At 40.5% G+C, this 27,560-nt stretch overlaps 1 protein-coding gene across 3 annotated transcripts in view; it reads right to left on the bottom strand.

Annotated features, from left to right (window-relative positions):
- The window catches only part of CDK19 (cyclin dependent kinase 19), a 195,448-nt gene extending 167,888 nt beyond the window's left edge, over positions 1-27,560 (bottom strand). For 2 of the 3 annotated variants that reach the window (XM_064360776.1, XM_064360778.1), the window contains exon 1: positions 27,351-27,560. In XM_064360776.1, coding sequence (XP_064216846.1) covers positions 27,351-27,478 — 128 coding nt within the window. In that variant the 5' untranslated portion in view covers positions 27,479-27,560. The remainder of the gene's footprint in view (positions 1-27,350) is intronic. The other variant, XM_064360777.1, reaches the window with a different exon arrangement.

The raw sequence follows: 27,560 nt of genomic DNA, 5'->3' as shown, positions 1-27,560 counted from the left end.
CCGGGCTGGTTTTCTGTTGTTGTTGTTTTGAGACAGGCTCTTGCTCTGCTGCCCAGGCTGGAGTACAGTGGTACAGGATCATATAGCTCAATATTGATAACCTCAAACTCCTGGGCTCAAGTGATCCTCCCACCTCAGCTTCTCAAATATCTAGGACTACAGGTGTGCATCAACATGCCTGGCTAATTATTATTATTATTATTTTTTAGAGATAGGGTCTCACTATGTTGCCTAGGCTGGTCTCAAACTTCTGGCCTCAAGTTATCCTCCTGCCTCAGCCTCCCTAAGTGCTAGGATTACAGGAACGAGCCACCACATCCGGACTATCCTGACACTTTTAAAGCTATCTCTTTCCAAAATTATCAAACCATCCTTTGCTGCCATAAAATTCTCCGGCTTTAGATCCTCCACCTTTCTTTTTCTATAAGATGTTACATGAATTCTTTTTTTCTCAAATCACATTAGAATATATAGGTATGCCTCTCTCATAGCAATCCTGCACCCACAGAGAAGCTGTATCTTTTCATAGAAATGACTTCACAAATTTCCTTTTCTTTCTTTTTATGATCCTTACACTATATTCATTTATCTTGAAATAGTGAGCAACTACAGCTGCAGACTTCCAATATACAGTATGTATCAAGGAAATGAATTTTTTTTTCTAATGTCATGACTTCTCTCTGCTTCTTGGAAGCACTTCTGGAATCAATAATGGCACTCCATATGGGTGCCATGGTGTTATTCAAAGTTTACAGTATTGCACTTAACATGATGAAAAATATACACAAACCACGAGAGATCACTTTTTATTGCTATATCCTACTTACAAGAGAGAAAAACTGCTTATGTGGAGATGATTAGCATCCTGCTGCATTTTAAGTAGATATCTGCAACACCTGGGCTCGCAACAATAGCAACAAGAAAAGGCTATGAAATTATTACAGTAAGTAGTACAGTATATAAACAGTGAGTTTGATGATTCAGTACTACACTTTTACATTTGTTTACATTTCTCTGGACTGCAAATGGCATCATGAGTGGTCTTTAAGTGTTTGTGTGCAGAAGTTTTGAAAAATTTGCCTTTTTTTTTCTTTTTGAGACAGAATCTCGCTCTGTCATCAGGCTGGAGTGCAGTGGCACAATCTCCGCTCACTGTAACCTCCGCCTCCTGGGTTCAAGTGATTCTCCTGCCTCAGCCTCCCAAGTAGCTGGGACTACAGGCACACACCACCATGCCTAGCTAATTTTTATATTTTTAGTAGAGATAGGGTTTCACCATGTTGGCCAGGATGATCTCGATCTCTTGACCTCGTGATCCGCCCACCTCAGCCTCCCAGAGTACTGGGATTACAGGCATGAGCCACTGCGCCTGGCCAAATTTTAACTTTTTTTTTAGACAGGGTCTCACTGTGTTGCGCAAGCTGGTCTCAAACTCCTGAGCTTAAGGAATTCTTCCACCTTGGCCTCCCAAAGTGCTGGGATTACAGGAATGAGCCACTGTGCCTGGCAAAATTTTAACTTTTTAATAATAGACATGCATCTATTTTATGGTAGTAAATAAAATCAACTAGTATCTATATATATTTTATACATTCATGACACACCTAATTTTTTCTTTTTTTCCATATTTCTAGGCTAGGCAATTCATCTATAAGTTTATTCAAATTGCTGCAAATCTCCAAAAATTTTCCTATATATTTATTTAAAAGAATCCATGTATAAATGGACCTGCACAGTTCAAATTTTGTTCAAAAGGGAACTGCAGTTCTGATTATCTTTATAAATCCTGTTTCATACTTAAATGTTGGGATAAGAGTTAGAAAAACCAATATATAGTTATTCACGTACTCAACACCAATATATCATATGCTGAAACATATTATGTGATAGTAAGGAAGGCATTTTCTATTTCTAAACTTCTTCTGAGGCAAGCAATTTGAAACAGATAAGATTCCACATAGCTCTAAAGCCTTATGCTGTGTTTATACTGCTACCCATAAATACATCAAAGAGGAGATTTTTAAGTTTTTAATTAAATTATATGGGTTCTTGGCCTGGGCATGGTGGCTCATGCCAGTAATCCCAGCACTTTGGGAGGCAAAGGTAGGTAAACCACATGAGGTCTGGAGTTCAAGACCAGCCTGGCCAACATGAAGAAAACCCGTCTCTATTAAAAATAGAAAATTAGCCCAGCGTGGTGGCAGGCACCATAATCCCAGCTACTGGGGAGAATTAGGCATGAGAATCACTTGAACCTGGGAGGCAGAGGTTGCAGTGAGCCAAGATCATGCCACTGCATTCCAGCCTGGGTGACAGAGCAAGACTCTGTCTCAAAAAATAATAGTAAAATAGAAAGTAAAAAATAAATTATATAGGTTCTTAAAACTCTTACTTTATGTAAATCAATATAGTATTAAGAAATACTTTCCTTGAGAACTATCAAAAAAAAAAAAATACTGAGATCCACTGATTCACTTCGAAATTTTATAATAATCATTATAAAGTCAAAAATTAAATACATTTTGATTTACATACTCTTTCCTATCCCTCTACATATTTTCACTTTAGAAAGATCTCTCTCTCAGAAAAACAAAGTTTTAACTGGACATCTTTGATCATACTATTTAAAATAATAAAAAGTTATAAATAAGCATCAATCAACAGAGTAACTAGTTAAACAAATAAAGGTATACATATACAGACTATAGTTATTAAAAATGTAGAACATTGGTTCTGATCTGCCATGAAAAAAGAAGAAACATAGAATTAAAATTTAAAGTAAAAGAAAAGAAAAATGTAGAACAGTGATTTTGGGGGAAAGAAGGTTAGAAAGCAGACTTTTATCCACACCCTTAAGAATAACTGCATATACAGAATACAAAAAAAAAGGGAGGGGGAAGAATAACTGCATATAATTAAAGACATTACTGATGGAAGGGCTGTAGATGTGAACGGTATCAATTTCCTTTAGAAAAAAAGAAGGCCAGAACACAACACAAAGAAAATATCTTTGTGACAGTAAACTAAACAAGGAAAAGAAGGTTTAGTAAAATGGATAAATACTCATAATATATTGTGAAATGTAAAACACAGGTTACCAAAAAGTATGTTGAATACGATCACATTTTGAAGAAAATAAAAGTAGGTATTTGCTATGAAAAGTATAGAAAAACATACCACACCATTCCTGACGCTCATCTATGTATAACTTTACTTCTTTTTGCTTATCTTTGTTTCCTAATTTTTCTTTTTTTGTAAAGACAAGGTCTATGTCGCCCAAGCTGATTTCAAATTCCTGGGTTCAAGCAATCCTCCTGTCTTAGCCTTCTAAGTAGCTGAGACTACAAGCATACACACTGTGCCCAGTTTGGTTTTTTAAATAAAAATAATTACTATTATTATTACTTTTAGAGATAGGGTCTATGTTACCCAGGCTGATCTTGTACTCCTAACCTCAAGCAATCCTCCCACCTCTGCCTCCCAAAGTGCTAGGATTACAGGTGTGAGCCACCAAGCCCAGCCACCCAGCATGTTTTCTAATTTTTTTCTTAAACACATTTTTTTTTGAAATGTAGTCTTGCTCTGTTGCCAGGCTGGAGTGCAACGGCGTGATCTTGGCTCACTGCAACCTCTGCCTCACAGGTTCAAGTGATTCTCCTGCCTCAGCCTCCTGAGTAGCTAGGACTACAGGTGCACACCACCACACCCAACTAATTTTCATATTTTTAGTAGAGACAGGGTTTCACCATGTTGGCCAGAATGGTCTCTATCTCTTGATCTCATGATCCACCCACCTTGGCCTCCCAAAGTTCTGGGATTACAGGCAGGAGCCACCACTCCTGGCCTTTTGTTTGTTTATTTATTTAATTAGAGAAAAGATAAGGTCTTCCCCTTTACCATTTTTCTTTATTTTCAAGGCTTAACGTAAAAGAGCCCATTATCAAACCAATTTTTCTTTCCTAACATAATAAAGGAATTCTTTTTTCGAGACATTGTCTTGCTCTGTGGCCCAGGCTGGAGTGCAAAGGCCTGATCTCGGCTCACTGCAGTTGTGCAATTTCGACTTACTGCAACCTCTACCTCCTAGGTTCAAGCGATTCTCCTGCCTCAGCCTCTCAAGTAGCTGGATTACAGGTGCACACCAGCAGGCCGACCTGATTTTTATATTTTTAGTAGAGATGGGGTTTCACTATGTTGGCCAGGCTAGTCTCAAACCCCTGACCTCAGGTGATCCCCCGCCACGACAGGGAAGGGACTGACATTCATGGCAAATAAACTTTTTTATAACAATTCTTTATAGATGTGGATAAAATTCTATCTTCCTGCTGAATCTAACCAGGTTAATCATCACTCTTAAAAAATTGACTGTAATTTTTCCTCAATATCTACCCTTTTTATTTGCTAACTTAACTTTCAGGGAAATTTATCATTGAAACCCTTTTACACAGATTTAGAAAATAAATAAACTAATGCTTTGCTGGGGACTTTCATACATTTTGATTCAATTACCCTCTCAACAGTCAGTGTGGAGTATTTTGTCATCCAACAAATCTTACAGATGGGGAAATTGAGGTACAGAGAGATTATTTAACTACCAAAATCCCACTGCTGGACAGTATTTATTAGCTGAGATTTGAAATGGGTTTCCAAAAGGTTTCCATACATCACAGTTTGGTTTTCCTTTGTATGTCTATTTACTGGGAATCAGGAGCAAAAATCCTTCCCTGAGAAAGGAAAATACAAGTAGTTTGTTAAGAGGGAATAAACATTATTCAAATCATTTAGACTCCCCAAAAATAATGTTTATTCAAATGCTGAAAAGGAAAATGTCTTTGTGACAGTAAACTAAACAAGGAGCCTTAGCTAGTTGGCCTAGAGCAAAGGTGAACTCTAATATGACTCAGTTATCTTCACTGTTATAAACACCAAATTTCTCTCTGGTGTTTTCCTATCACCTAAAAGTGATAGGAATTTTTTTAAGCAAAGCCATATAACACGTATGGCTTTGCTTAAAAAAACTTTCCTAAATTTTAAGGCTTTATGCTTCTATGACATGAAAGTCAACAACATGTGTTTTGGTTGATTATGAAAAGTCTTTACATAGTGTTGGAGACAGTGGTAATTCATAAATTGTACTTATCATTAAGAAGTTGGGTTTTAACTGCTTAAAATTAATTCAAAGATTTCTTTCCCCTTTCCCACCTTTAACTGAACCCTTTGTTCCACACTATGGCAGACTATTACTGACTGGCTTCCCCACAGCCATTCATAACCTGTTTTCCCTTGTGTTCCTCTAATCCATAGAAGACACCTGCTTACCATTTGATTGGCACAGTCTCTTTTACCTTTCAGTCTTTGCCTTTTCCCCTTCTTCCTGCCTAGAATGTGGAAGAAATACCTGGAGACACAACAATCATTTGGGACCACGTGTACAAAAACCACAGAACAGACAGAGGAAAGGAGGTGAATACTTGCAAATGTCTTGGCACAACTACACCAGCCCAGCATGCCTCATCTCCTGGACCTTTCGTTACAAGAGGAAAATAAACACCCTATTTGTAAAATACTGATTGGTTTTTCTGTTACACAAAGCCAAAATGACAAATCCATCACACACAATAAACACCACAGTTGTGTTCTTCCCAGTTTTTGTTTTATTTTGTTTTGAGATGGAGTCTTGCTCTGCCGCCCAAGCTGGAGTGCAGTAGCTCAATCTCAGCTCACAGCAACCTCCACCACCAAGTTCAAGCAATTCTCCTGTCTCAGCCTCCCAAGTAGCTGGGACTACAGGTGCTCGCCACCACACGTGGCTAATTTTTGCATTTTTTAGTAGAGACGAGGTTTCATCATATTGGTCAGGCTGGTCTCGAACTCCCGACCTCAGGTGATCCGCCCGCCTCAGCCTCCCAAAGTGCTGGGATCACAGGTGTGAGCCACAACACCTGGCCTGTTCTTCCCAGTTTTAAATGACAGTTAGATCTGCACTCTCCTCTCTCTAGTAGTTTGAAATTTGTTAAAATGCTTTTAACAATTTCTACACCAAAACACAACATGAAACTTTATTCTTTACTGCTTTTCAGAATAATATGATATATATCTGTGAAAAAAAAAATCGCCCATTATTCCAATAAAAATTAGAGTAGGAAATTAAGATGACTACAAAACTTTCTGGTTGATAAATAATTAAGATATACATTGCTGAATGTATCTTTTACATAAAAGTAGAAAAATGTGGATGACAAGATTACATAAATATACAGTATTCCAAGGAAAACTTGCTGCTGTCTTGTTTTGTTTTTGTGACAGAGTCTCAGTCTGTCACCAAAGCTTGAGTGCAGTGGTATGATCATGGCTTACTACAGCCTCAACTTTCCCTGACTCAGGTGCTTCTCCCACCTCAGCCTCCCGAGTAGCTGTGACTACAGGTGCATGTCACCACATTTGGCTAATTTTTGTATTTTTGTAGAAATGAGGTTCCCCATGTTGCCCAGGCTGGTCTCAAACTCCTGAGCTCAAGTAATCCACCCACTTTGGCCTCCCAGAGTGCTGGAATTACAGGTGTGAGCCATCATGCCAAACCTAAACTTGTTGCTTTTTAATAAGTCAAAAATACTTACCAACTATAAAATTCATAAAGCCTAGTGAGGTTGGAAGTGAGAGTGGTACCTCAACCAGGAACTAAAGGTCCTAAGAGCTAAGAGGGATGTAAATTGTAAGGCTGGTCAGATCTTTAGCTCAGAAACCATGGAGAAAACAGCTCTAACTACTATCCACTAAAGCAGAAACCATTTCAACTGTCAAATTGTGAAAAAACATTCACAGCCATAAATTAATCCTTGCTTCAGCTGTGAGAAAAAATATATAGGTGGCCGGATGCAGTGGCTCACGCCTGTAATCCCAGCACTTTGGGAGGATCACAAGGTCAGGAGTTCAAGACCAGCCTAGCCAACATGGTGAAACTTCGTCTCTACTAAAAATACAAAAATTAGCTGGGCGTGGTGGCAGGTGCCTGTAATACCAGCTACTCGGATGGCTGAGGCAGGAGAATCGTCTGAACACAAAAGGTAGAGGTTGCAGTGAGCTGAGATCATTGCGCCATTGCACTCCAGCCTGGGTAACAGGGCGACACTCCATCTCAATTAAAAATATATATTTTGCCGGGCGCTGTGGCTCACGCCTGTAATCCCAGCTCTCAGGGAGGCAGAGGTGGGAGGATAGCTTGAGCCCATGGGTTCGAGACCTGCCTGGGAAATATAGCGAGACCCCGTTCTCCACAAAAAGGAAAAAAACAAAAAGACAAAAAAAAAAGCGTAAAAATATATTTTTTAATTTATAAAACAATAAATATGAAATAAAAAATAATTTTTAAATTATAAAAAAATTAAAGAAAAAAGTGTAAAATCAAAAAGAGTGAAGGGGGCTGGGCATGGTGGCTCACACCTATAATCCCAGCATTTTGGAAGGTGGAGGCAGGCAGATTACTTGAGCTCCAGAGTTCAAGACCAGCCTGGACTACATGGCAAAACCCCATCTCTACAAAAAACACAAAAATCAGCCAGGCATAGTGGCACATGCCTGTAGTCCTAGCTACTCAGGAAGCTGAGGTGGAAGGATCACCTGAACCAAGGGAGGTCGAGAATGCAGTGAGCGATGATTGCACCACTGCACTCCAGCCTGGGCAACAGAGTGAGACTTTGTCTCAAAACAAGAAAACAGAAGAGTAAAGAAAAAAAAAAAACAGCCAGGCGCGATGCCTAATGCCTGTAATCCCAGAACTTTGGGAGGTCAAGGCAGGCGGATCATTTGAGGTCAGGAGTTTGAGACCAGCCTGGCCAATGTATTGAAACCCAATCTCTACTAAAAATACAAAAAAATTAGCCAGGTGTGGTGGCATATACCTGTAATCCCAGCTACTCGGGAGGCTGAGGCATGAGAATTGCTTCAAACCAGGAGGCAGAGGTTGCAGTGAACCGAGATAGTGCCATTGCACTCCAGCCTGGGCAACAGAGCGAGACTCCGTATCAAAAACAAATAAAAAATACATATACATTGAAAAAAAATTGGATTTTTGTTTCACTCTTAAATAACCACAATTACTTGGATGTGTGCACTAGCTAAATACCATACAACTTATTTTTCTTTTTGAGACGGAGTCTCGCTCTGTTGCCCAGGCTGGAGTGCAATGGCACAATCTCGGCTCACTGCGACCTCTGCCTCCTGGGTTCAAGCAATTCTCCTGCCTCAGACTCCCGAGTAGCTGGGATTACAGGCGCATACCACCATGCCCAGAAAATTTTTTATATTTTTAGTAGAGACGGGATTCCACCATGTTAGCCAGGATGGTACCGATCTCCTGATCAGGTGATCCACCTGTCTCAGCCTCCCAACGTGCTGGGATTACAGGCGTGAGCCCCCAAGCCCAGCTATGAATAACATACAACTTTTAAAATCTTGGAATCAAATCAAACATTGCCACTATCATTTCTTGCTTCACATTTTTTGTATGGTAATTACTTTTTATCACAGCAACCTCAAAAACTTATCTTCCCCAAAACATGACATCATCAAAAGGAACTTTACACAGCCTAATACTGTAACTGTAAACTACTTGAAGCTAACAGTTCTGACAGATGTCTGTTTCCCTCTCTCAAAAATCTAAAAAGTCCACAGTACCCCCAGGTGACTTTGCTGTGGCATCCCAGGGAACCTCAGTGCACAACTTAGAAGGCATGATCTGTAGTAAAAAGGCATCATAAAAAACCAATTAAAAATAATAATCACTCATTTCCTTACAAAATAACCACAAAAGATAACCCAATTTAAAAATGACAAAGGACTTCAATATGCATCTCTCCAAATAAGATACATAAATTGTCAATAAGCACATGAAAAGACATTCAATATCACAGATGATTAAGAAAATAAAAATCAAAACCACAGTAAGAAAACTACTTCACATCCACCAGAGCAACTACAATTTATTTTTTAAAAAGTAAAAAGTGTTGGAGAGGATGTGGAGAAATAGACTGCTCATATAATGTAGGAATACAAAATGGAACAAACACAGTAGAAAACATTTTGTCAGTTCTTCACAAATTTAAATATGAAATTACCAGCCGGGCATAGAGGCTCACACCTGTAATCCCAGCACTTTGGGAGACCAAGGTGGGTGGATCACCTGAGGTCAGGAGTTCGAGACCAACCTGGCCAACATGGTGAAACCTCATCTCTACTAAAAACACAAAAATTTGCCGGGCACGGTGGCAGGTGCCTGTAATCCCAGCTACTTGAGAGGCTGAGACAGCAGAATCACTTGAACACAGGAGGCTGAGGTTGCAGTGAGCCACAATAGCACCAAGAGCAAAACTCTGTCTCAAAAAAACAAAAACAAAAACAAAAACAAAACGTGGTTTGGATGTGTACATTAATTTAGGTATAGAAATTAATACCACTACGCATGAATTATATGGCCTGACCATATGAGTTAAGTGTACTGTATTGAAGAACAGTACTCCACAAACATGGGTGGTAACAAGAGTTCCCTCCCAGGATGCCAACCAGTGCAACAGAATGGTAGATTAGAAGCTATTAAGAAGGCACCTAATAGTACATTATGTAAGATGGCAACTATATTAAAGAAAAATCAGGAAAACAAACAAAAAAAGTAAAAAAATTTTAAGAGATTCTGGAGAGGAAATACAAGCTTGAAAAACTAAACTTCCTGGCCAGACATGATGGCTCACTCCTGGAATCCCAGCACTTTAGGAGGCCAAGGTGGGCAGATCACCCAAAGTCAAGAATTTTAGATCGGCCTGATCAACATGGTAAAACCCCATCTCTACTAAAAATATAAAAATTAGCTAGGTGTGGTGGCAGGTGCCTGTAATCCCAGCTACTTGGGAGAATCGCTTGAACCCAGGAGACAGAGGTTGCAGTGAGCCAAGATCACACCACTGCCTGGGCGACAAGAATGAGACTCTGTCTCAAAAACAGAAGAAAAGAAACTTCCCGGGCCGGGCGCGGTGGCTCATACCTGTAATCCCAGCACTGTGGTGGGAGGCCGAGGCGGGTGGATCACGAGGTCAAGAGATCAAGACCATCCTGGTCAACATGGTGAAAACCCGTCTCTACTAAAAATACAAAAAAATTAGCTGGGCATGGTGGCACATGCCTGTAATCCCAGCTACTCAGGAGGCTGAGGCAGGAGAATTGCCTGAACCCAGGAGGCGGAGGTTGCGGTGAGCCGAGATCGCGCCATTGCACTCCAGCCTGGGTAACAAGAGCGAAACTTCGTCTCAAAAAAAAAAAAAGAAAAAAGAAACTTCCCAGGAACAAGAAGATATACTAGAAGACCTGAAGCAAGAGTTTGGAAGAGCTGAGAAAAAAATTATTCTTAAGTATTAATTCAGCCAAACTATCAATCAAGTATGAGAACAAAATACATTATCAGACATGCAAGAACTCAGAAAATCTATATATCCCATAGGAAAAATGCTACTTAAGAAGACATCCTCAGCCAGGCACAGTGGCTCACGCCTATAATTCTAGTACTTTGAGAGTACTAGAGGCAGGCGGATCACCTAAGCCCAAGCGTTCAAGACCAGCCTGGGCAACATGGTGAAATCCTGTCTCTACAAAAAAATATAAAAATTAGCCATGTGTGGTGGTGGGTGCCTGTAAACCTAGCTACTCAGGAGGCTGTGGTGGGAGGATCACCTGAGCCAGGAAGTCAAGGTTGCAGTGAGCTGTGATCATGCCACCGCACTCCAGCCTGGGTGATAGAGTGAGATCCTGTCTTAAAAAAAAAAAAAAAGATATCCTCATCTAAAAACAAACCAAAAAAAGAATCCACGAAAACCACACATGGGGCTGGGCGCGGTGGCTCACGCCTATAATCCCAGCACTGTGGGAGGCCGAGGCGGGTGGATCATGAGGTCAAGAGATCGAGACCATCCTGGTCAACATGGTGAAACCCCCGTCTCTACTAATAAATACAAAAAATTAGCTGGACATGGTGGTGCGTGCCTGTAATCCCAGCTGCTCAGGAGGCTGAGGCAGGAGAATCGCCTGAACCCAGGAGGCAGAGGTTGCGGTGAGCCGAGATCGTGCCATTGCATTCCAGTCTGGGTAACAACAGCGAAAGTCCGCCTCAAAAAAAAAAAAGAAAGAAAGAAAACCACACATGGGATATAAAGAAAAACTGTAAGCCAAGTATGACCCAGAAGACTTGAAGAAATGGCAGAATAAATTAACACCAACCATTGGGCCTTAATACCTGGAACACTGTTTCAAGCGGCACTTATTTAATACAGTCATCCCTCAATATGGTGTGGGGAGGAGTATGTGGAGCATGTGGCTAGTTTCAGTTCCTTCCAAACCAAAATCCAAAGATGCTCAAGTCCCTTATGTAAATAGGCATAGAATTTGCATATAACCTACACGTATCTCTTAAATAAATACTTTAAATCATCCGTAGATTACTTATAATATTTAATACAATGTTAATACTTTATGAATAGTTATGCTGGGTTTATTTGTGTTATTTTTTATTGTTTTGGAGTTTTTTTCTAATTTTTTTTTTTTTTTTTTGGAGACAGGGTCTCACTCTGTTGCCCATTCAGGAGTGCAATGGCACAATCTCGGTTCACTGCAGCCTCAACCTCCCCCGCTCAAGTAATCCTCCCACCTCAGCCCTCAAGTTAGCTGGGACCACAGGCACGCACCACTGCACCCAGCTAGTTTTTTTTGTTTACTTTTTTGTAGAGACGAAGTCTCACTATGTAGCTCAGGTCGGCCTTAAACTGAGCTCAAGCAATCCACCCACTTCACCTCCCAAAGTGCTAGAATTATAGGTGTGAGCCAAAGCACCTGACCTTGAATATTTTCAATATAAGGTTGACTGAATCTGTGGATGCAGAATCCATAGATACAGAGGACTGACTGTACTCAAGACTACATTTCCTTCTCCATGAGTCTCAACATATTAATCTACTCAGCAGTAAATAAATTTTAAAATCATAATATTTTAATGCTGTTGAATGCTTTACAATGTTCTCTTTTTAGAATCAACCCATGGACAAAAGAGCGTTGAATATACCAAAATACTATAAACATTATACTTTAAAAATTGAGAAGTAGCAATAAAGAGTGGGAAAGATGTATTACTTCCTTTAACATTCATGTCAGAAAGATAGAACCTCTAAAGATTGAATCAGGAAGAAATTGAAACCCTGAACAGACCAATGACAACTTATGAAATGGAATCAGTAATTAAAAGCCTACCAACCAAAAATAGCCCTGGACCAGACGGATTCACAGCTGAATTCCGTCTGGTCCAGGGCTGTACAAAGAAGAGCTGGTACCAATTCTACTGAAACTATTCCAAAAAATCAAGGAGGGAGGATTCCTCCCTAATTTATTCCACGAAACCAGTATTATCCTGGTAATAAAATTTGGCAAAGACACAATAAACAAAGAAAACTACAGGCCAGTATCCTTGATGAACAGAGATGTAAAAATCCTCAACAAAATACAAACCAAATCCAGCAGCACATCAAAAAGATAATTCACCATGATCAAGTGGGCTTTATTCCTGGGATGCAAGGATGGTTCAACATACGCAAATCAATAAATGTGATTCACCACATAAACAGAAATAAAAACAAAAACCACATGATCTCAATAGGCACAGAAAAAACATGACAAATCTAACATCCCTTCATGACCAAAATTCTCAATGAACTAGGCACTGAAGGAACACAGCTCAAAATAATACGAGCCATCTATGACAAACCCACACCAATATCATACTGAAACAGCAAAAGCTGGATGCATTCCCCTTAAGAACTGGAACGAGACAAGGATAACCACTCTCACCACCACTATTCAATACAGTACTGGAAGCCCTAACCAGAGCAATCAGGCAAGAGAGAGAAATGAAAGGCATCCAAATAGGAAAAGAGGAAGTCAAATTATCTATTGACTGACAATATGATCCTATACCTAGAAAACCTTCAAGATTCCTTCAAAAGACTCCCAAGATCTGATAAACGACTTCAGTACAGTTTCACGACACAAATCAACATATAAAAATCAATAGCATAATAGCATATCTTCTTTTTTTTTTTTTTTTTTTTTTAAACATAGTTTTGCTCTTGTTGCCCAGGCTGGGTGCAATGGCGTGATCTCAGCCCACCGCAAACTCCGCCTCCCAGGTTCCAGTGATTCTCCTGCCTCAGCCTCCCAAGTAGCTGGGATTACAGGCATGCACCACCACGTCTGGCTAATTTTGTATTTTTAGTAGAGACACGGGTTTCTCCATGTTGGTCAGGCTGGTCTCGAACTCCTGACCTCAGATGATTCACCCGCCTCGGCCTTCCAAAGTGCTGCAATTACAGGCATGAGCCACCATGCCTGGCCAAAATCAACAACATATCTACACACCAGTAACATTCAAGCTGAGAACCAAATGAAGAATGCAATCTTGACTGGGGGCTGGAGGAGAGGGCTGGCTCACACCTGTAATTGCAGCACTTTGAGATGCCAAGGCGAGAGGATTGTTTGAGCACAGGAGTTCAAGACCAGCCTTGCCAACATAGTGAGACCCTGTCTCCACAAAAATTTAAAAATTAGCCAGGCTTAGTGGTGTACACCTGTGGTCCCAGCTACTCAAGAGGCTGAGGTGGAGGAATTGCTTTGGACCAGGAGATTGAGGCTGCACTGAGCCATGATCATGAAATTGCACTCCAGCCTCAGTGGCAGAGCAAGACTCTGTCTCAAAAAAATAAAATAAATTTTTTTTTTTTTTTTTTTTTTTTGGAGACAGAGTCTTGCTCTGTTGCTAGGCGCCAGGCTGGAGTGCAGTGGCGTGATCTTGGCTCACTGCAACCTCCACTTCCCAGGTTCAAACAATTCTCCTGCCTCAGCCTCCCGAGTAGCTGGGACCACAGGCATGTGCCACCACGCCCAGCTATAGAAGTTATTTTAAATTTTTTAAAATAAGAAAAAGACAACCCTATTAAAAAGTGGGCGAAGGACATGAATGGACACTTCTGAAAAGAAGACATACAAGCAGCCAAAAAAATGGGAGAAAATGCTCATCACTAGTCAGAGAAACACAAAGTAAAACCACAGTGAGATACCATCTCACACCAGTCAGAATGAGTATTATCAAAAACAAAAAATAAGAGATGTTAGCAAGGGTGAGGAGAAAAGGGAACGCTTATATACTGTTGGCAGGAATATAAATTAGTTCAGCCCCTGTGGAAAGCAGTTTGGAGATTCCTCAAAGAACCAAAACTAGAATTACCATTTGACCCAGCAATCCCATTACTAGGTATCTACCCAGAGGAAAAGAAATCATTCTACCAAAAAGACACCTGCACTCTTAAGTTTATCATAGCACTATTCACAATAGCAAAGTCATGGAATCCTCCTTGGTGTCTATCAACAGTTAAAAAGAAAAAGTGGTGTATGTACAGCATGGAATACTATGCAGCCATAAAAAAGAATGAAATAATGTCCTTTGCAGCAACATGGATGCGGCTGGAGGCCATTATCCTAAATTAAGTCAGAAAATTAAATACCCCATGTCCTCACTTATAAGTGGGAGCTAAACAATGGGTACACACATACATAAAGATGGGAACAATAGACACTAGGGACTCCCAAAGGGGGAAAACCAGAGGGGAAAGGGTTGAAAAACTACCTACTGGGTACCATGCTCACTATTTGGGTGATGGGTTCAATAAAAGCCTGAACCTCAGCATGATGCAATATACCCATGTAACAAACCTGCACGTATCCCCAAATCTAAAATTTAAAAGAAGAAAAACAATTCACATTGGAAAGATCAGAGATAATGTCTAAATTGATATATAATGAAAAAAATTTGTTTATAATCTAAAACCATAGAAATATTTACTAGAAACAAATTAAAATGGAAGCAATAAATTTGAAGGTTAAGATAAGAAAAGGGAAAACAGAAGGGGGTAGTGGGATTTCACAAAATTGCTCAGCTTCTCTAATGGTAACTTAACAAAAACTGCCTAAAGTTGATAAATCAAGAAGTAGAATTATATGCATATTATTTAAAGTTGTCATGGTAAGCAACAGCAAAAATTATAACAAAAATGGTTAACACTGGTTACCTCTGAGATGTGACAAGGACAGTCTCTGGCATGGACAGTAAAAAGAAAGGCTTTTACTTTTCATTTTACATATAACTATACTGTTTAAGTTTCTTACCATGCATAACCATTATTTCATAATTTTAATAGCATAAAATTGTTTCCACTTTGATACAAATATACAACAAAGATCAACAAATTGCTGAAAAATTAGTTAATAGAATTCTGGTTTTTTTAAGTAAGACAAGATCAAATTACATAAAACCTTTTAGAAAAAAAAAAAGCAGCCAGGCGTGGTGGCTCACACCTATAATCCTAGCACTTTGGGAGGCCAAGGTGGGTGGATCACCTGAGGTCAGGAGTTCAAGACCAGCCTGGCCATTATGGTAAAACCCCATACTTAGGGAAAAAAAAAAAAGGCCCCCCTTTTTTTAAAAAAAAAAATTTGCACCTAAATCCTAAAATAATGGGATTTACTCAAGTTTAAATCACTCTTAAAATGCAATTACAATAACTACATTGAGGCTGGGTGCAGTGGCTCACACCTGCAATCCCAGCACTTTGGGAAGCCAAAGTGGGTAGACAGAGACAGCTTGAGCCCAGGAGTTCGAGATCAGCCTAGGCAACATGGAAAACCCCATTGGCTCTACAAGAAATGCAAAAATTAATCTGGTATGGTGGTACATGCCTGTAGTCCCAGCTACTCAGGAGGCTGAGATGGGAGGATCATTTGAGCACAGGAAGTCAAGGCTACGGTGAGCTGTGATTGCACCACTTTCACTTCAGCCTGGGTGACAGAGCAAGACCCTGTTTCAAGAAAAGAAAGACAAGAAAGAAAGAAAATGCATGAAAAAAAAAGAAAAGAAAAGAGAGAGAGAAAAGGAAGGAGGGAGGAAGGGAGGGACACAAGGATGGAGGTTGGGAGTTTTCCAGCAACCATGGACTTACCTTTCTGTCCAAATTTAAGTATCTACAAATATCTGCAAAACACTTTGCCATGAATAGGTGTTGTTCTGTAACTACAGAACAAAGTAAAGGTAACTGGCCTATTTGGTAAATAAATCCATTCCCTAATCACATCCAGCTTAGTAACTGAGATCATCCACCACAAAGTCCCAATTTAAAAAAATGTTTTTAAATAGAAAATACACAACAGTTTTAAAGCCTCTATAAGAAGGGTGTATTTTTCCTTTAGCAAGACTTATTATAGTTAAAGATTTTTTTTTTTTTTTGAGATGGAGCCTCACTCTGTCGCCCAGGCTGGAGTGCAGTGGCACGATCTCAGCTCACTGCAACCTCTGCCTCCCAAGTTAAAGCGATTCTCCTGCCTCAGCCTCCTGAGTAGCTGGGACTAAAGGTGCATGTCACCACATCCAGCTAATTTTTGTATTTTTTAGTACAGATGAGGGTTTCACCATATTGGCCAGGCTAGTCTCAAACTTCTGACCTCATGATCCACCCACTTCAGCCTCCCAAGTGCTGGGATTACAGTTGTGAGCCATCGCCCAGGCCAAGTTAAAGATATTTTATAAGGACACCTGTTATTTGAGGACTTTATAGGTTTTTATTTCTCTTTGATCACTCACTCGCTTCTGGATAAAAATTCAAACCCTCAATAAATAACTACTGCTGCACACTTGTATCCTGAATTACATCCTGTTTTCTCTCTTGAGACTCTCTTTTATCCTGTACAATGCATGCTCAAAACAGCTATTACAGGAAGTGTTGTACTATCAGCTATTTATAAATGGACAAAAATCTTCAAATAGCTTTATCTGCTACTCCTTTATGGTTCTAGATACTATCTGGTTTTAAGAAATTGTTAAGCTAGTTATTCAAAATATTAAAATGTAGAAGTAAAAAAAGTTTCTCCCTTTGTTTTAGATTCCAAAATAGTACTAGTATTATATAGTTAAAACATTGTTAACAAGTTGATTTAAAAAAAAACACACATTAGTTTTTAAACATCCAAACACTGTCACTCTAATCATTTACCACCAAGAAAATTGCAAATTGTAATATATTGCTTTAAAATCTTCTATACTGTCATCTAACCCTGCACTATAGAGTAATTTTTCAAAACAAATAGTTATCCCTCAGTATAGCTGGAGGGTTGGTTCCAGGACCTCTGCATATACCAAAATCCACACACTCTCAGGTCCTGCAGGTGGCCCTGGAGAACCCGTCTATACAAAAAGTCAGCCCTCATATAGGCAGGTTTCACAAATCTGTGTGTAAGTGGACCCACGCAGTTCAAATTCCTGCTGTTCAAGGGTCAACTGTACACAATTTACACCACATGTTAATTTATTTGTCTAGCATATCAAGTTCAAAAATAGAGTACACATTATTTTATATACTTTAAAAAATAAAAACACTTAATTCATCAACATTGGCATAGATTGCATTAAAAACCTTTCCATGGAGCTACTCTTCCTATGTAAAACTCTGAGACACACCTTTCCCACGCTGCTAAAATAGTAGCTTAAGAAAGTAGCTTGAACCTGGAGGTGGAGGTTGCAGTGAGCCAAGATTGCACCACTGCACCCCAGACTGTACAACAAAATGAAACTCTGCCTCAAAAAAAAAAAAACAAAAAGAAAGTAACTTGTGCTTCCCTTAACAAATTATTTGTAGCTCATCTTTACATTTTAATTATTATTTTTTTCTTTTACATGGTTGCCTACATGCGGATGTTTTAATTATTATTGTCGGCCAGGTGCAGTGGCTCATACCTGTAATCTCAGCACTTTGGGAGGCTGAGGTGGACAGATTACCTGAGGTCATGAATTCGAGAGCAGCCTAGCCAACATGGTGAAACCCCACCTCTACTAAAAAATACAAAATTAGCCAGGCACGGTGGCACATTCCTGTAATCCCAGCTACTTGGGAGGCTGAGGCAGGAGAATCACTTGAACCCGGGAGGCAGAGGTTGCAGCAAGCCAAGATCATGCCATTGCACTCCAGCCTGGGCAAGAAGATCTCAAAAAAAAAATTATTAGTCTTAACATTTTACTTCCTTATTCTTAGCCAACCCCCCCATCTCCAGTCTTCAGATATTTATATCTTATACATCACCATATTAGTAAACCATTCCAAGCCATTATTTCCCAAGGTAAACAGTTTCTAGGAATTAAAACATTAACAGGTACAAAATGCTGTGCTGACTAGAATATTCACTTCAGTGTTAGTACAAGCAAAAGACTGGAGAAAGCCAATGATGTAAGTCAATATAATGGGATGTAACAAAACTATTCAGAGAAACAAGCCGTCTCTACATAGATATGTCATGATATTTAAATAATGTTTAAGATTAAAAATATGGGCCAGGCATGGTGGCTCACGCCTGCAATCCCAGCACTTTGGGAGGCCGAGGCTGATGGATCACTTGAGGTCAAGAGTTTGAGACCAGCCTGGCCAACATGGCGAAACCCTGTCTCTAGTAAAAATACAAAAAATTAGCTGGGTGTGGTAAAGTGTGCCTGTAGTCCCAGCTACTTGGGAGGCTAAGGCAGGAAAACTGCTTGAACCTGGGAGGTGGAGGTGGCAGTGAGCCAAGATCTTGCCACTGCACTCTAGCCTGGGTTACAGAGCAAGACTATATCTCAATAAATAATTAATTAAAAATAAAAATAGGCCAGGCGCAGTGGCTCACACCTGTAGTCCCAGAACTTTGGGAGGCCAAGGCCGGTGGATCACAAGGTCAAGAGATCAAGATCATCCTGGTCAACATGGTGAAACAACATCTTTACTAAAAACACAAAAATTAGCTGGGCTTGGTGACATGCGCCTGTAGTCCCAACTACTCAGGAGGCTGAGGCAGAATTGCTTGAACCAGGAAGGCAGAGGTTGCAGCGAGCTGAGATTGCTACATGCACTCCAGCCTGGCAACAGAGCAAGACTCTGTCTCAAAAAAAAATACAAAATTAGCCAGGCATGGTGGTGCATACCTGTAATCCCAGCTACTCTGGAGTTTAAGGCAGGAGAATCCATTGAACCTGGGAGGCAGAGGTTGCGATGAGCTGAGATTGCACCATTGCACTCCAGCCTGGGCAACAAGAGCAAAACCCCATCTCAAAAATAAACAAAAAAATTAAAATAAAAATAGGGCCAAGCATGACGGCTTATGCCTATAACCCCAGCATTTTGGGAAGGCAGGAGTTCGAGGCCAGCCTGGGAGACATAGCAAGACCTTATCTCTACAGATAATTTGAAAAAAAACAAAAAAACAAAAAAAACAGCTGAGCGTGGCCCTCATTTGTAGTTCCAGCTATGTAGGAGGTTGAGGTGACAACTGCTTGAGCCCAAGCGACAGAATTGCTTAAGCCCAAGCAGTCAAAGCTACAGTGAGCCATGATCTAAAAACAGAGAAGTGTGCAGCACACTAGCATGTCATATTTAATGACACCTTTAAGTTAACACACATGCACATACCCCAGAAGAAAAATCCCTCTTAAAGGATATCCAAGAATGACTGCCTCTAAAAAAGCAGTCAAAGCTACAGTGAGCCATGATCTAAAAACAGAGAAGTGTGCAGCACACTAGCATGTCATATTTAATGACACCTTTAAGTTAACACACATGCACATACCCCAGAAGAAAATCCCTCTTAAAGGATATCCAAGAATGACTGCCTCTAAAAAAGCAGTCAAAGCTACGGTGAGCCATGATCTAAAAACAGAGAAGTGTGCAGCACACTAGCATGTCATATTTAATGACACCTTTAAGTTAACACACATGCACATACCCCAGAAGAAAATCCCTCTTAAAGGAAAACCAAGAATGACTGCCTCTAAAAAAGGGAAACAATGGCTGGGAAAGCAATGACTTATGTTACAATGGTGGGTTGTTTTTGTTTTTTTGAGACAGAGTCTCACTCTCACCCAGTATGGAGTGCAGTGATACAATATTCTGCCTCCTGGGTTCAAGCAATTCTTGTGCCTTAGTGGGATTACAGGTGTGTAATACCACACCTGGCTAATTTTTTGTATTTTTAGTACAGACGGGGTTTTCGCTGTTGGCAAGGCTGACCTTGATCTCCTTGCCTCGAGTGATCTGCCCACCTCGGCTTCCCAAAGTGCTGGGATTATAGGCATGAGCCACTAGATCCAGCCACATTGTACATTTTTACACATATATACTATTTACAAACTTTTGTTTTTTTGAGATGGAGTCTTGCTCTGTCGCCCAGGCTAGAGTGCAATGGCGCAGTTTCAGCTCACTGCAACCTCCGCCTCCCGGGTTCAAGTGATTCTCCTGCCTGAGCCTCCCAACTAGCTAGGATTACAGGTGCCCATCACCACACCCAGCTAATTTTTGTATTTTTAGTGGAGACAAGGTTTCACCAAGTTAGACAGGCTGGTCTCAAACTCCTGACCTCATCATCTGCCCACCTCGGCCTCCCAAAGTGCTGGGATTACAAGCATTAGCCACTGCACCCAGCCACAAACATGTTTTTTTATATCTTTTTTTTTTTTTAAGAGTCTCATTCTGTTGCCCATGCTAAAGTGCAGTGGCATCATCATAGCTCATTACAGCCTCAAACTCCCGGGCTCAAGAATTCCTCCTACCTCATCCAGTCGTAAAATACTTTTTTGAAACACTAAAATGTCCTTGATTCCATTTATAAATTGATAGTTCTTCAAGTATTGGTTTGCTTTATCAAGCTATTTTCAGCCTTAATATTTCTCCTATAATTTGAAAGAAGAGATAATAGTTTTCCTATTTGTCCATATCCTCATTTGTACATTTTTATTGAAAGGTCACTTGATGGATTAGAGAATTATTTGTTACTAAGCCACTCAACCAAAGACTCTAAACCTACACAGTCCAGCGTAATAGCTACTAATTCATTTCTCAATCACACTAACTACATTCCAGTAATCAATACCTGCATGTGGCTTGCGGCTAGCATACTGGACAGCACGGATGCAGAACATTTTCAGATCACTGCAGAAAGTTCTATTGAACATCAGTGCACTACACCAGAGGTCAGCAAACTACAGCCTGCAGACCAAATTCAGCCAACCATTTATTTGTGCAAATAAAGGTCTATTGGAACACAGCCATCCTTTCCATATTGGTTTATGTACTATCTGTGGATGCTTTGGCACTACAATAGAGTTGAGTGATTGCAACAGAAGCAGTATTGCCCAAAAGGCCCAAAATATTTAGTATCTGTTTCTTTACAGAAAAAGTTTGCTGACCACTGCTCTAGATTATCAAATTTCATTGAAAAAGAAAACATTCTCCTACCTCAGCCTCCAAGTAGCTGGGATTACAGGCACAAGCCACCATGCCCAGCTAATTTTTTTTTGTATTTTTTAGTAGAGATGGGGGTTTCACCATGTTGGTCAGTCTAGTCTTGAACTCCTGACCTTGTGATCAGCCCACCTTAACCTCCCAAAGTCTGGGATTACAGGTGTGAGCCACTGCATCCAGCCGAAAAAGAAAACATTAATTTCCCTTGGGCCTCAAGAAGTTTTTGAAGGCTTGCCTTGCAAAAATGACAAACCAGTTAAACATAAACTGATGTCCGCTTCATTTGCTAAGTGTTAAAGATACTTAATTTTTTACCATAAATCCATAAAACCAAAAGATTTCCTAAAATGTATTTAAATACTGATATTTTCTAGGCATCTCTATAAAATAGCTAGTAGAAGCACAGAAAACAGATTTTTAGTCTGGCAATTCTAAAAGAGCTGGCTAAGAGAAAATAATGCTTACTATTTCCCAAAAATATGCCTTTTTTTCTTAGCAGTATCTATTTTTTTAAAATGGGCTAGGCACAGTGGCTCATGTTTGTAATCCCAGCATTTTGGGCGGCTGAAGCAGGAGGATCACTGGAGCCCGACCAGCCTGGGCAACGCAGTGAGACCTCATCTCTGCAAAACAACAACAACAAAATTAGCCAGCATGTGCACCTGTGGTCCTAGCTACTCAGTAGGCTGAGGCAGGAGAATCACTTGAGCCCAGGAGTTCAAGGCTACAGTCAGCTAGGACTGCACGACTGCACTCCAGCCTTGGTGACAGAGTAAGACCATCTCAAGGGGAAAAAAAAGAAAAAAGAAATTTATCAACTGTTTGGAAAAGCAGCACATTTCTTAGAAAAAATACACTAGAAATATTTACATCTACCCAACTATGTCATGTAACATCGCTCTATTTCAGGCTTTCAATGCAATTACTGAAAACACTGCTTTTTAAGAAAAGCAAATAAACTTACATTTTTAAAGGAATTTGGTCTGCTTTTAAGATCAGTGAAACATATCTACCAATGAAGAGCATTTTTAATTGAATATAATTTTGAGTGTGTATTATGTGCCCAACTCTTTACAAAGCACTAGAAATAGAATGATGATCCTTTTGCAGCTAGTAATCTATGAGGCATACGAGAATCACCTATAGTGACTTTATATAGGTAAGAACAAAGGGGTAGAAACATAGCTAAGGAGTACACTGAGTAAGAGAAGGCTTTGAGGAGGAGAGCTATTTGAGTTGGGTATTGAAGTATGAGCAGTTTGACAGGTTTGTAAGGGTAAGGTAAAACAGGGAAGAAGGAATGGCACAGCAACACCATTCTAGAGTGAATGTATAACAAAGAAAATGAGACATAAAAGGACTTCAGTGCCAGAAAATATGAGTTCAATGCTACAGAAGTACACAGCTTGAAGGCACTGGAAAAAGAGAAATGGTGGCAGGTATCAAGACTACAGACTTCAGGGTCTGAATGCAAATGTCCTTACATGCCAAACTAAGGAATTAAGATTGGATCTAAGTCTCAAGTATGATTCATGCAAGGAGAGAGAGGAGAGAAAGATGAGAGATTGGATCTGATAGTATAAGCCATAGCAAACATAAGAGTTTTCCAAAAAGAGATACGACACGATTTTATAGGAAAATGACATTAGCAGCAATTTGGATCTTGGACTATAGTGAAAGACAAATCAGCTACTATCCAAATCAGAAATAACGGCCAAAAGTGTTGACAGTGAAGATGAAGGAAAAAACAGATGAAAAGCAGCAGCTACATGTAGTACAATCTACAGTCCTGCACTCCCACTTTGTAAATGTCCTTTATATGTGATCATTTCCCTTTTTCATATTTTTTGGTATAAACGCACTTTTGGCATGGAAAAAAGTTTATTAAGTTATCAAGACTGGAGGTGAAACGACCTTTTTTTGTTTTCCCTCCCATGGTATCAGGAAGGAAAATGCAAGAATGCTGAGTTAGATGTGGATTACAGGCTATCTCTGCTGTGAGACTGTAAGCATGACAGTTAACCTCTCAAAGCTCTAGATTTCTCATTTGTAAAAGGAGGAAATTGAACTAGATGATCTTAAACTTTGTAAAGTTCTAATACTCTAATCATACTGATAAATCTTCAATGTTCTGTAAGTGTCCAATAAAAATGCAAATAAAATAATCTAATTTAATTACAAACCGATTGTGAAAAACCCATCAAAGGCAAATACTATTGTTTTACCTATATGCATCTACATGTACTTATTATTTGTGAATAATTTCATGACATACATTACGTAGTCATCAACCACTCATTTGAAACCCTGACGAAACAAACTCTACAAGCTGTGTCAGCCACTCATGACACCACGCTCAGCTAATTTTTGTATTTTTAGTAGCGATGGGGTTTCGTCTTGTTGCTGAGGCTGGTCTCCCAGTCTCATGTGATCCACCTGCCTCGGCTTCCCAAAGTGCTGGGATTATAGGCTTGAGTCACGGGGCGAGCCGATAAAAGAACTTTTTAACAATATTCCTTTATCAATCAAATTTTTAAATGTTTCAAACTGGAGAAATGCAGTCTTGAAATCTGTAACCATAAATTGTCATGTGTGACTTATTAATAATGAATAAAAATTATCTTATGAATTCTTGCTTGTATTAAAAAGTTCAGAAATATTCCGAACTTGTTTCTCCTCCAGTATAACATTTGGCCGGATGTGGTGGGATGAGCCTGTAGTGCCAGCAATTTGGGAGGCCAGGAGTTCAACCTGAACAACACAGCAAGACCCTGTCTCTACACAATGAAAAAGCAAGTAAGAACAACTTTTAAGCCGGATTTTTTTTAAGAAAAAGAGTTGGAGGTCCAGCATGGTGGCTCACGCTTGTAATCCCAGCACTTTGTGGGGCTGAGGCAAGAGGATCATTTGAGCCCAGGAGTTCAAGACCAGCCCACACAACACAGCAAGACACTGTCTCCACAAAAAAATATTCAAAAGTATAAATACTAAATAAAAAGGAGAGTTGGGTCAAAAGCTTCTCTTTCAAAACAAAAAGGTGAACAAAGAACATTTTTAATTAAAGGTTAAAAAAAACTCAGACATAAATCTTGCATTTCCAGCTTGTTATAAATTTATGTAATCTAATTAACACTGCATGGGGCCGGGTGCGGTGGCTCACGCCTGCAATCCCAGCACTCTGTGAGGCCGAGGTGAGCGGATCACGAGATCCGGAGTTCGAGACCAGCCTGGCCAATATGGTACAACCCCATCTCTACTAAAAATACAAAAATTAGCTGGGCATGGTGGCAGGCGCCTGTAGTCTCAGCTACTCAGGAGGCTGAGGCAGAAGAATAGCTTAAACCTGAGAGGCAGAGGTTACAGTGAGCCGATTGGGCCACTGCACTCCAGCCTCAGCGAGAGCAAGATGCCATCTCGAAAAATAGTAATAATTAACATTGCCTAAATTAAAGTCATACTTCAAGGGAATAACATTTAAGATTTTGTAAACTGTATTAAACAATTATATTTTATGTCAAGTTATTTCTTCCAATATTTCTTCTCAAGACCTGAACAACGCTTTGGTTATATACATTAAAAACATCAGAATCATTTCTCTTTAATGTAACCTGTGTGATTTCTGGCTCCCTTAAATAGCATTATGCATTTTCTGAGTTAACCAAAACAAAATCTGGAAAGAGCTAAACTGTAATCTACCATGATCACATTGTAAAATCTTTTACTATGCAAATCTGCCTCACAATTTAAAACAATTAAAAAAAGTTTTTTTTTTTAAACATGAACCCACAGGACAACAGATGTTCTTTCAAACTGCTGGTATCAATGAACATAAAACTAATCCCACTACCAACCCATAAGAGATGTGGGTGTTGACTGTAAAGTTGCAAATCTCCAGATTTGTCGTCCAGGAAAAAAGCCTTTGTTATAGTTTTTTTTTTTTTTTACATGTAACATAGTGATTTTAACTAATGCTTTCAGATCCTAAGATTTTTTTTTTTTTTAGAAAAAAGAGCATTATATTTTGAAGACACACAAACTAATCTTACTCTACTAAAGAAGCTTTATTAATTCTAATTAACAAATTTCACTCAAAAAGGAAGTGCATTCGAATCAAATACTTTATTAGAGGGGAGAATATTTAAAAAGAATAGAAGCAGGTATTATCTGATTTTTGTTTTAAGCCCATACTATTCAAATACAATTCAGAAGCAGAATCTTTAACTTCTCAAAAGTTCCCTAATAAAAGAAAGCTACTTTAACAAAAAACAAAATAAAAACCCACTAAGATACATTTTTTTAAACCTAAAGTATATTACAAAGTTAGCATGAGGAGTATGGGAAAAACCGACCTCAGATTGATTAACAATGTCCAAACAGGAAAACTGGATGTGCTTTCCCCAAATATATCTGATAAGATTTCTACAAGAACCCTAGTATAACAGGTAGAGTGGATATTCCAAAACCAAAATATGTTAATTATAGTACCTCACATTCCATGATAAGCATTCAAGGACACCTGGTAATTAAAGGAATTATGAGAAACAACTGATACTTCGAAGCCTGTTCAGTTATTACAAGATAAAAAAAAAACTCCGCAATAATAATAATCCTTTATACTTGGATAGTACTTTGCAATTTTCACGATACCTTACGATAAAGCACTTTATAGAGTTGTGTTTGTTTTATGAAATTAGTGCATACACACATAACCTACTTTAGTCCTAGAGTTCATATACCAACCACATCAAATTATAACAGCGTGCACAAAGATAAGCGGCACTTCAAATGTTACTAACGTCATTGTGGCTGATCAGTTTATTCAGAAACGTTCCGTTACAATTCTCTTCCGTACAGAGTCCGACTCTCTTTAAAGTCTATGCAGGACAGGGTTATCTCCCTGGGTCCCTAACCTTGGGGGAGGGTAATTCCTGCCAAGGAGCTGGTTCCACCAGTCCTGCTGCAGCTGCTGTCTGCCCTCCAGGACCAAGGAAGGATAGGCATTCTCAATACATTAAACAACTCTTTTTATCCTAAAAGGACAATCAGTAAAAGCTTCCCAAGGTGTTCCTACAGTTCTCCCTCAACTCCTGGAAAAACACAGGTTCAGGGCAAGCTGTCACTCATTCCCTTCTAGATAATCCAGGTACTCGATAAACCCCAGCCCGCAGTCATCTCGCCGAGGATGGAGTAGAGGACAAAATTCCCAAGAAACCCAAGGGGCTACGGGGTAAAGGGTGGATAGCAGAGAACTGAACCAACTCTTAAGTTACCGCGTGCGAAACGCAGCTGGCCCGACAGGAGGTCTCCTTCGAGGGGGAAGACACGCAATTCAGAATGTGAGAATAAGAAATCCGCCGGGCAAACAACAGGGATAGGAGGACTGCACCGAGGGGCCAACGGGCCGGCCAGCCCCAGGGTCGGAGATCGCGGCTGGGGGCGGCGGTGCCCGGCCGGTCAGAGTCGCGGGACTGGCGAAGACCCCAGGCCGTGTTCGCAAGACGGCCTCCCAGGCGAGGTTTCAAACCGCCGCCCCCGGGAGGCGCTCAGCCGATTGGAAGTTCCACAACGACCGTCACTACCCAGGGCCGGAGAGGTAACTCCGCGGCGGAGCTCTCACTGCCCGCTGCGTTCCCCCGAGGCCAGACCCCACAAACTCCTCCTCCACCGTGGTCCCAACTCGAGTCCCGCCGCCGTCTCCGACCACTTGGAGGGCGCCCCTCTGGGACGGGACCGACGCCTCGGACCGGGCTGCGCCGCGGGAGTTCGAGGGGCGCAACGGGGCCGCACGGGGGAGGCGGGAGGAACCGGCGCCCCTCAGAGTCCATCTCCGGACGCCGCCCCGCGACCCCCTCCGTCTCGCCCCTCGCGAACGGCCCGACTAGGCTTCGACCCACCCATCCCGCCCGGTGGCGGGCAGGGCGAGGACCCGAGCGAGCCTACTCCTCCCGACCCTGCTCTTACCCATCTTTCCGCCTCGCCTTGTAGACGTGCCCGTAGGTGCCGCGTCCCACTTTGCACCCTTCGTACTCAAACAAATCCTCCACCCGCTCCCGCTCCGCCGCCAGCTTCGCCTTGAAATCATAATCCATTGTCTGCTTCCCCCATAGAGGCACGGGACGCGGGGGCCGCTGCCGCTCAGTCCCTCCTCCTCCTCCCCCCGCGACCGCCGCT

This window comes from Aotus nancymaae, unplaced genomic scaffold (assembly GCF_030222135.1).
Source record: "Aotus nancymaae isolate 86718 unplaced genomic scaffold, 86718_ANA_hifiasm-v0.15.2.pri h1tg000040l, whole genome shotgun sequence".
NCBI classification, from domain to species: Eukaryota; Metazoa; Chordata; class Mammalia; order Primates; family Aotidae; genus Aotus; species Aotus nancymaae.
This window is presented reverse-complemented; position numbering and strand designations above follow the sequence as displayed.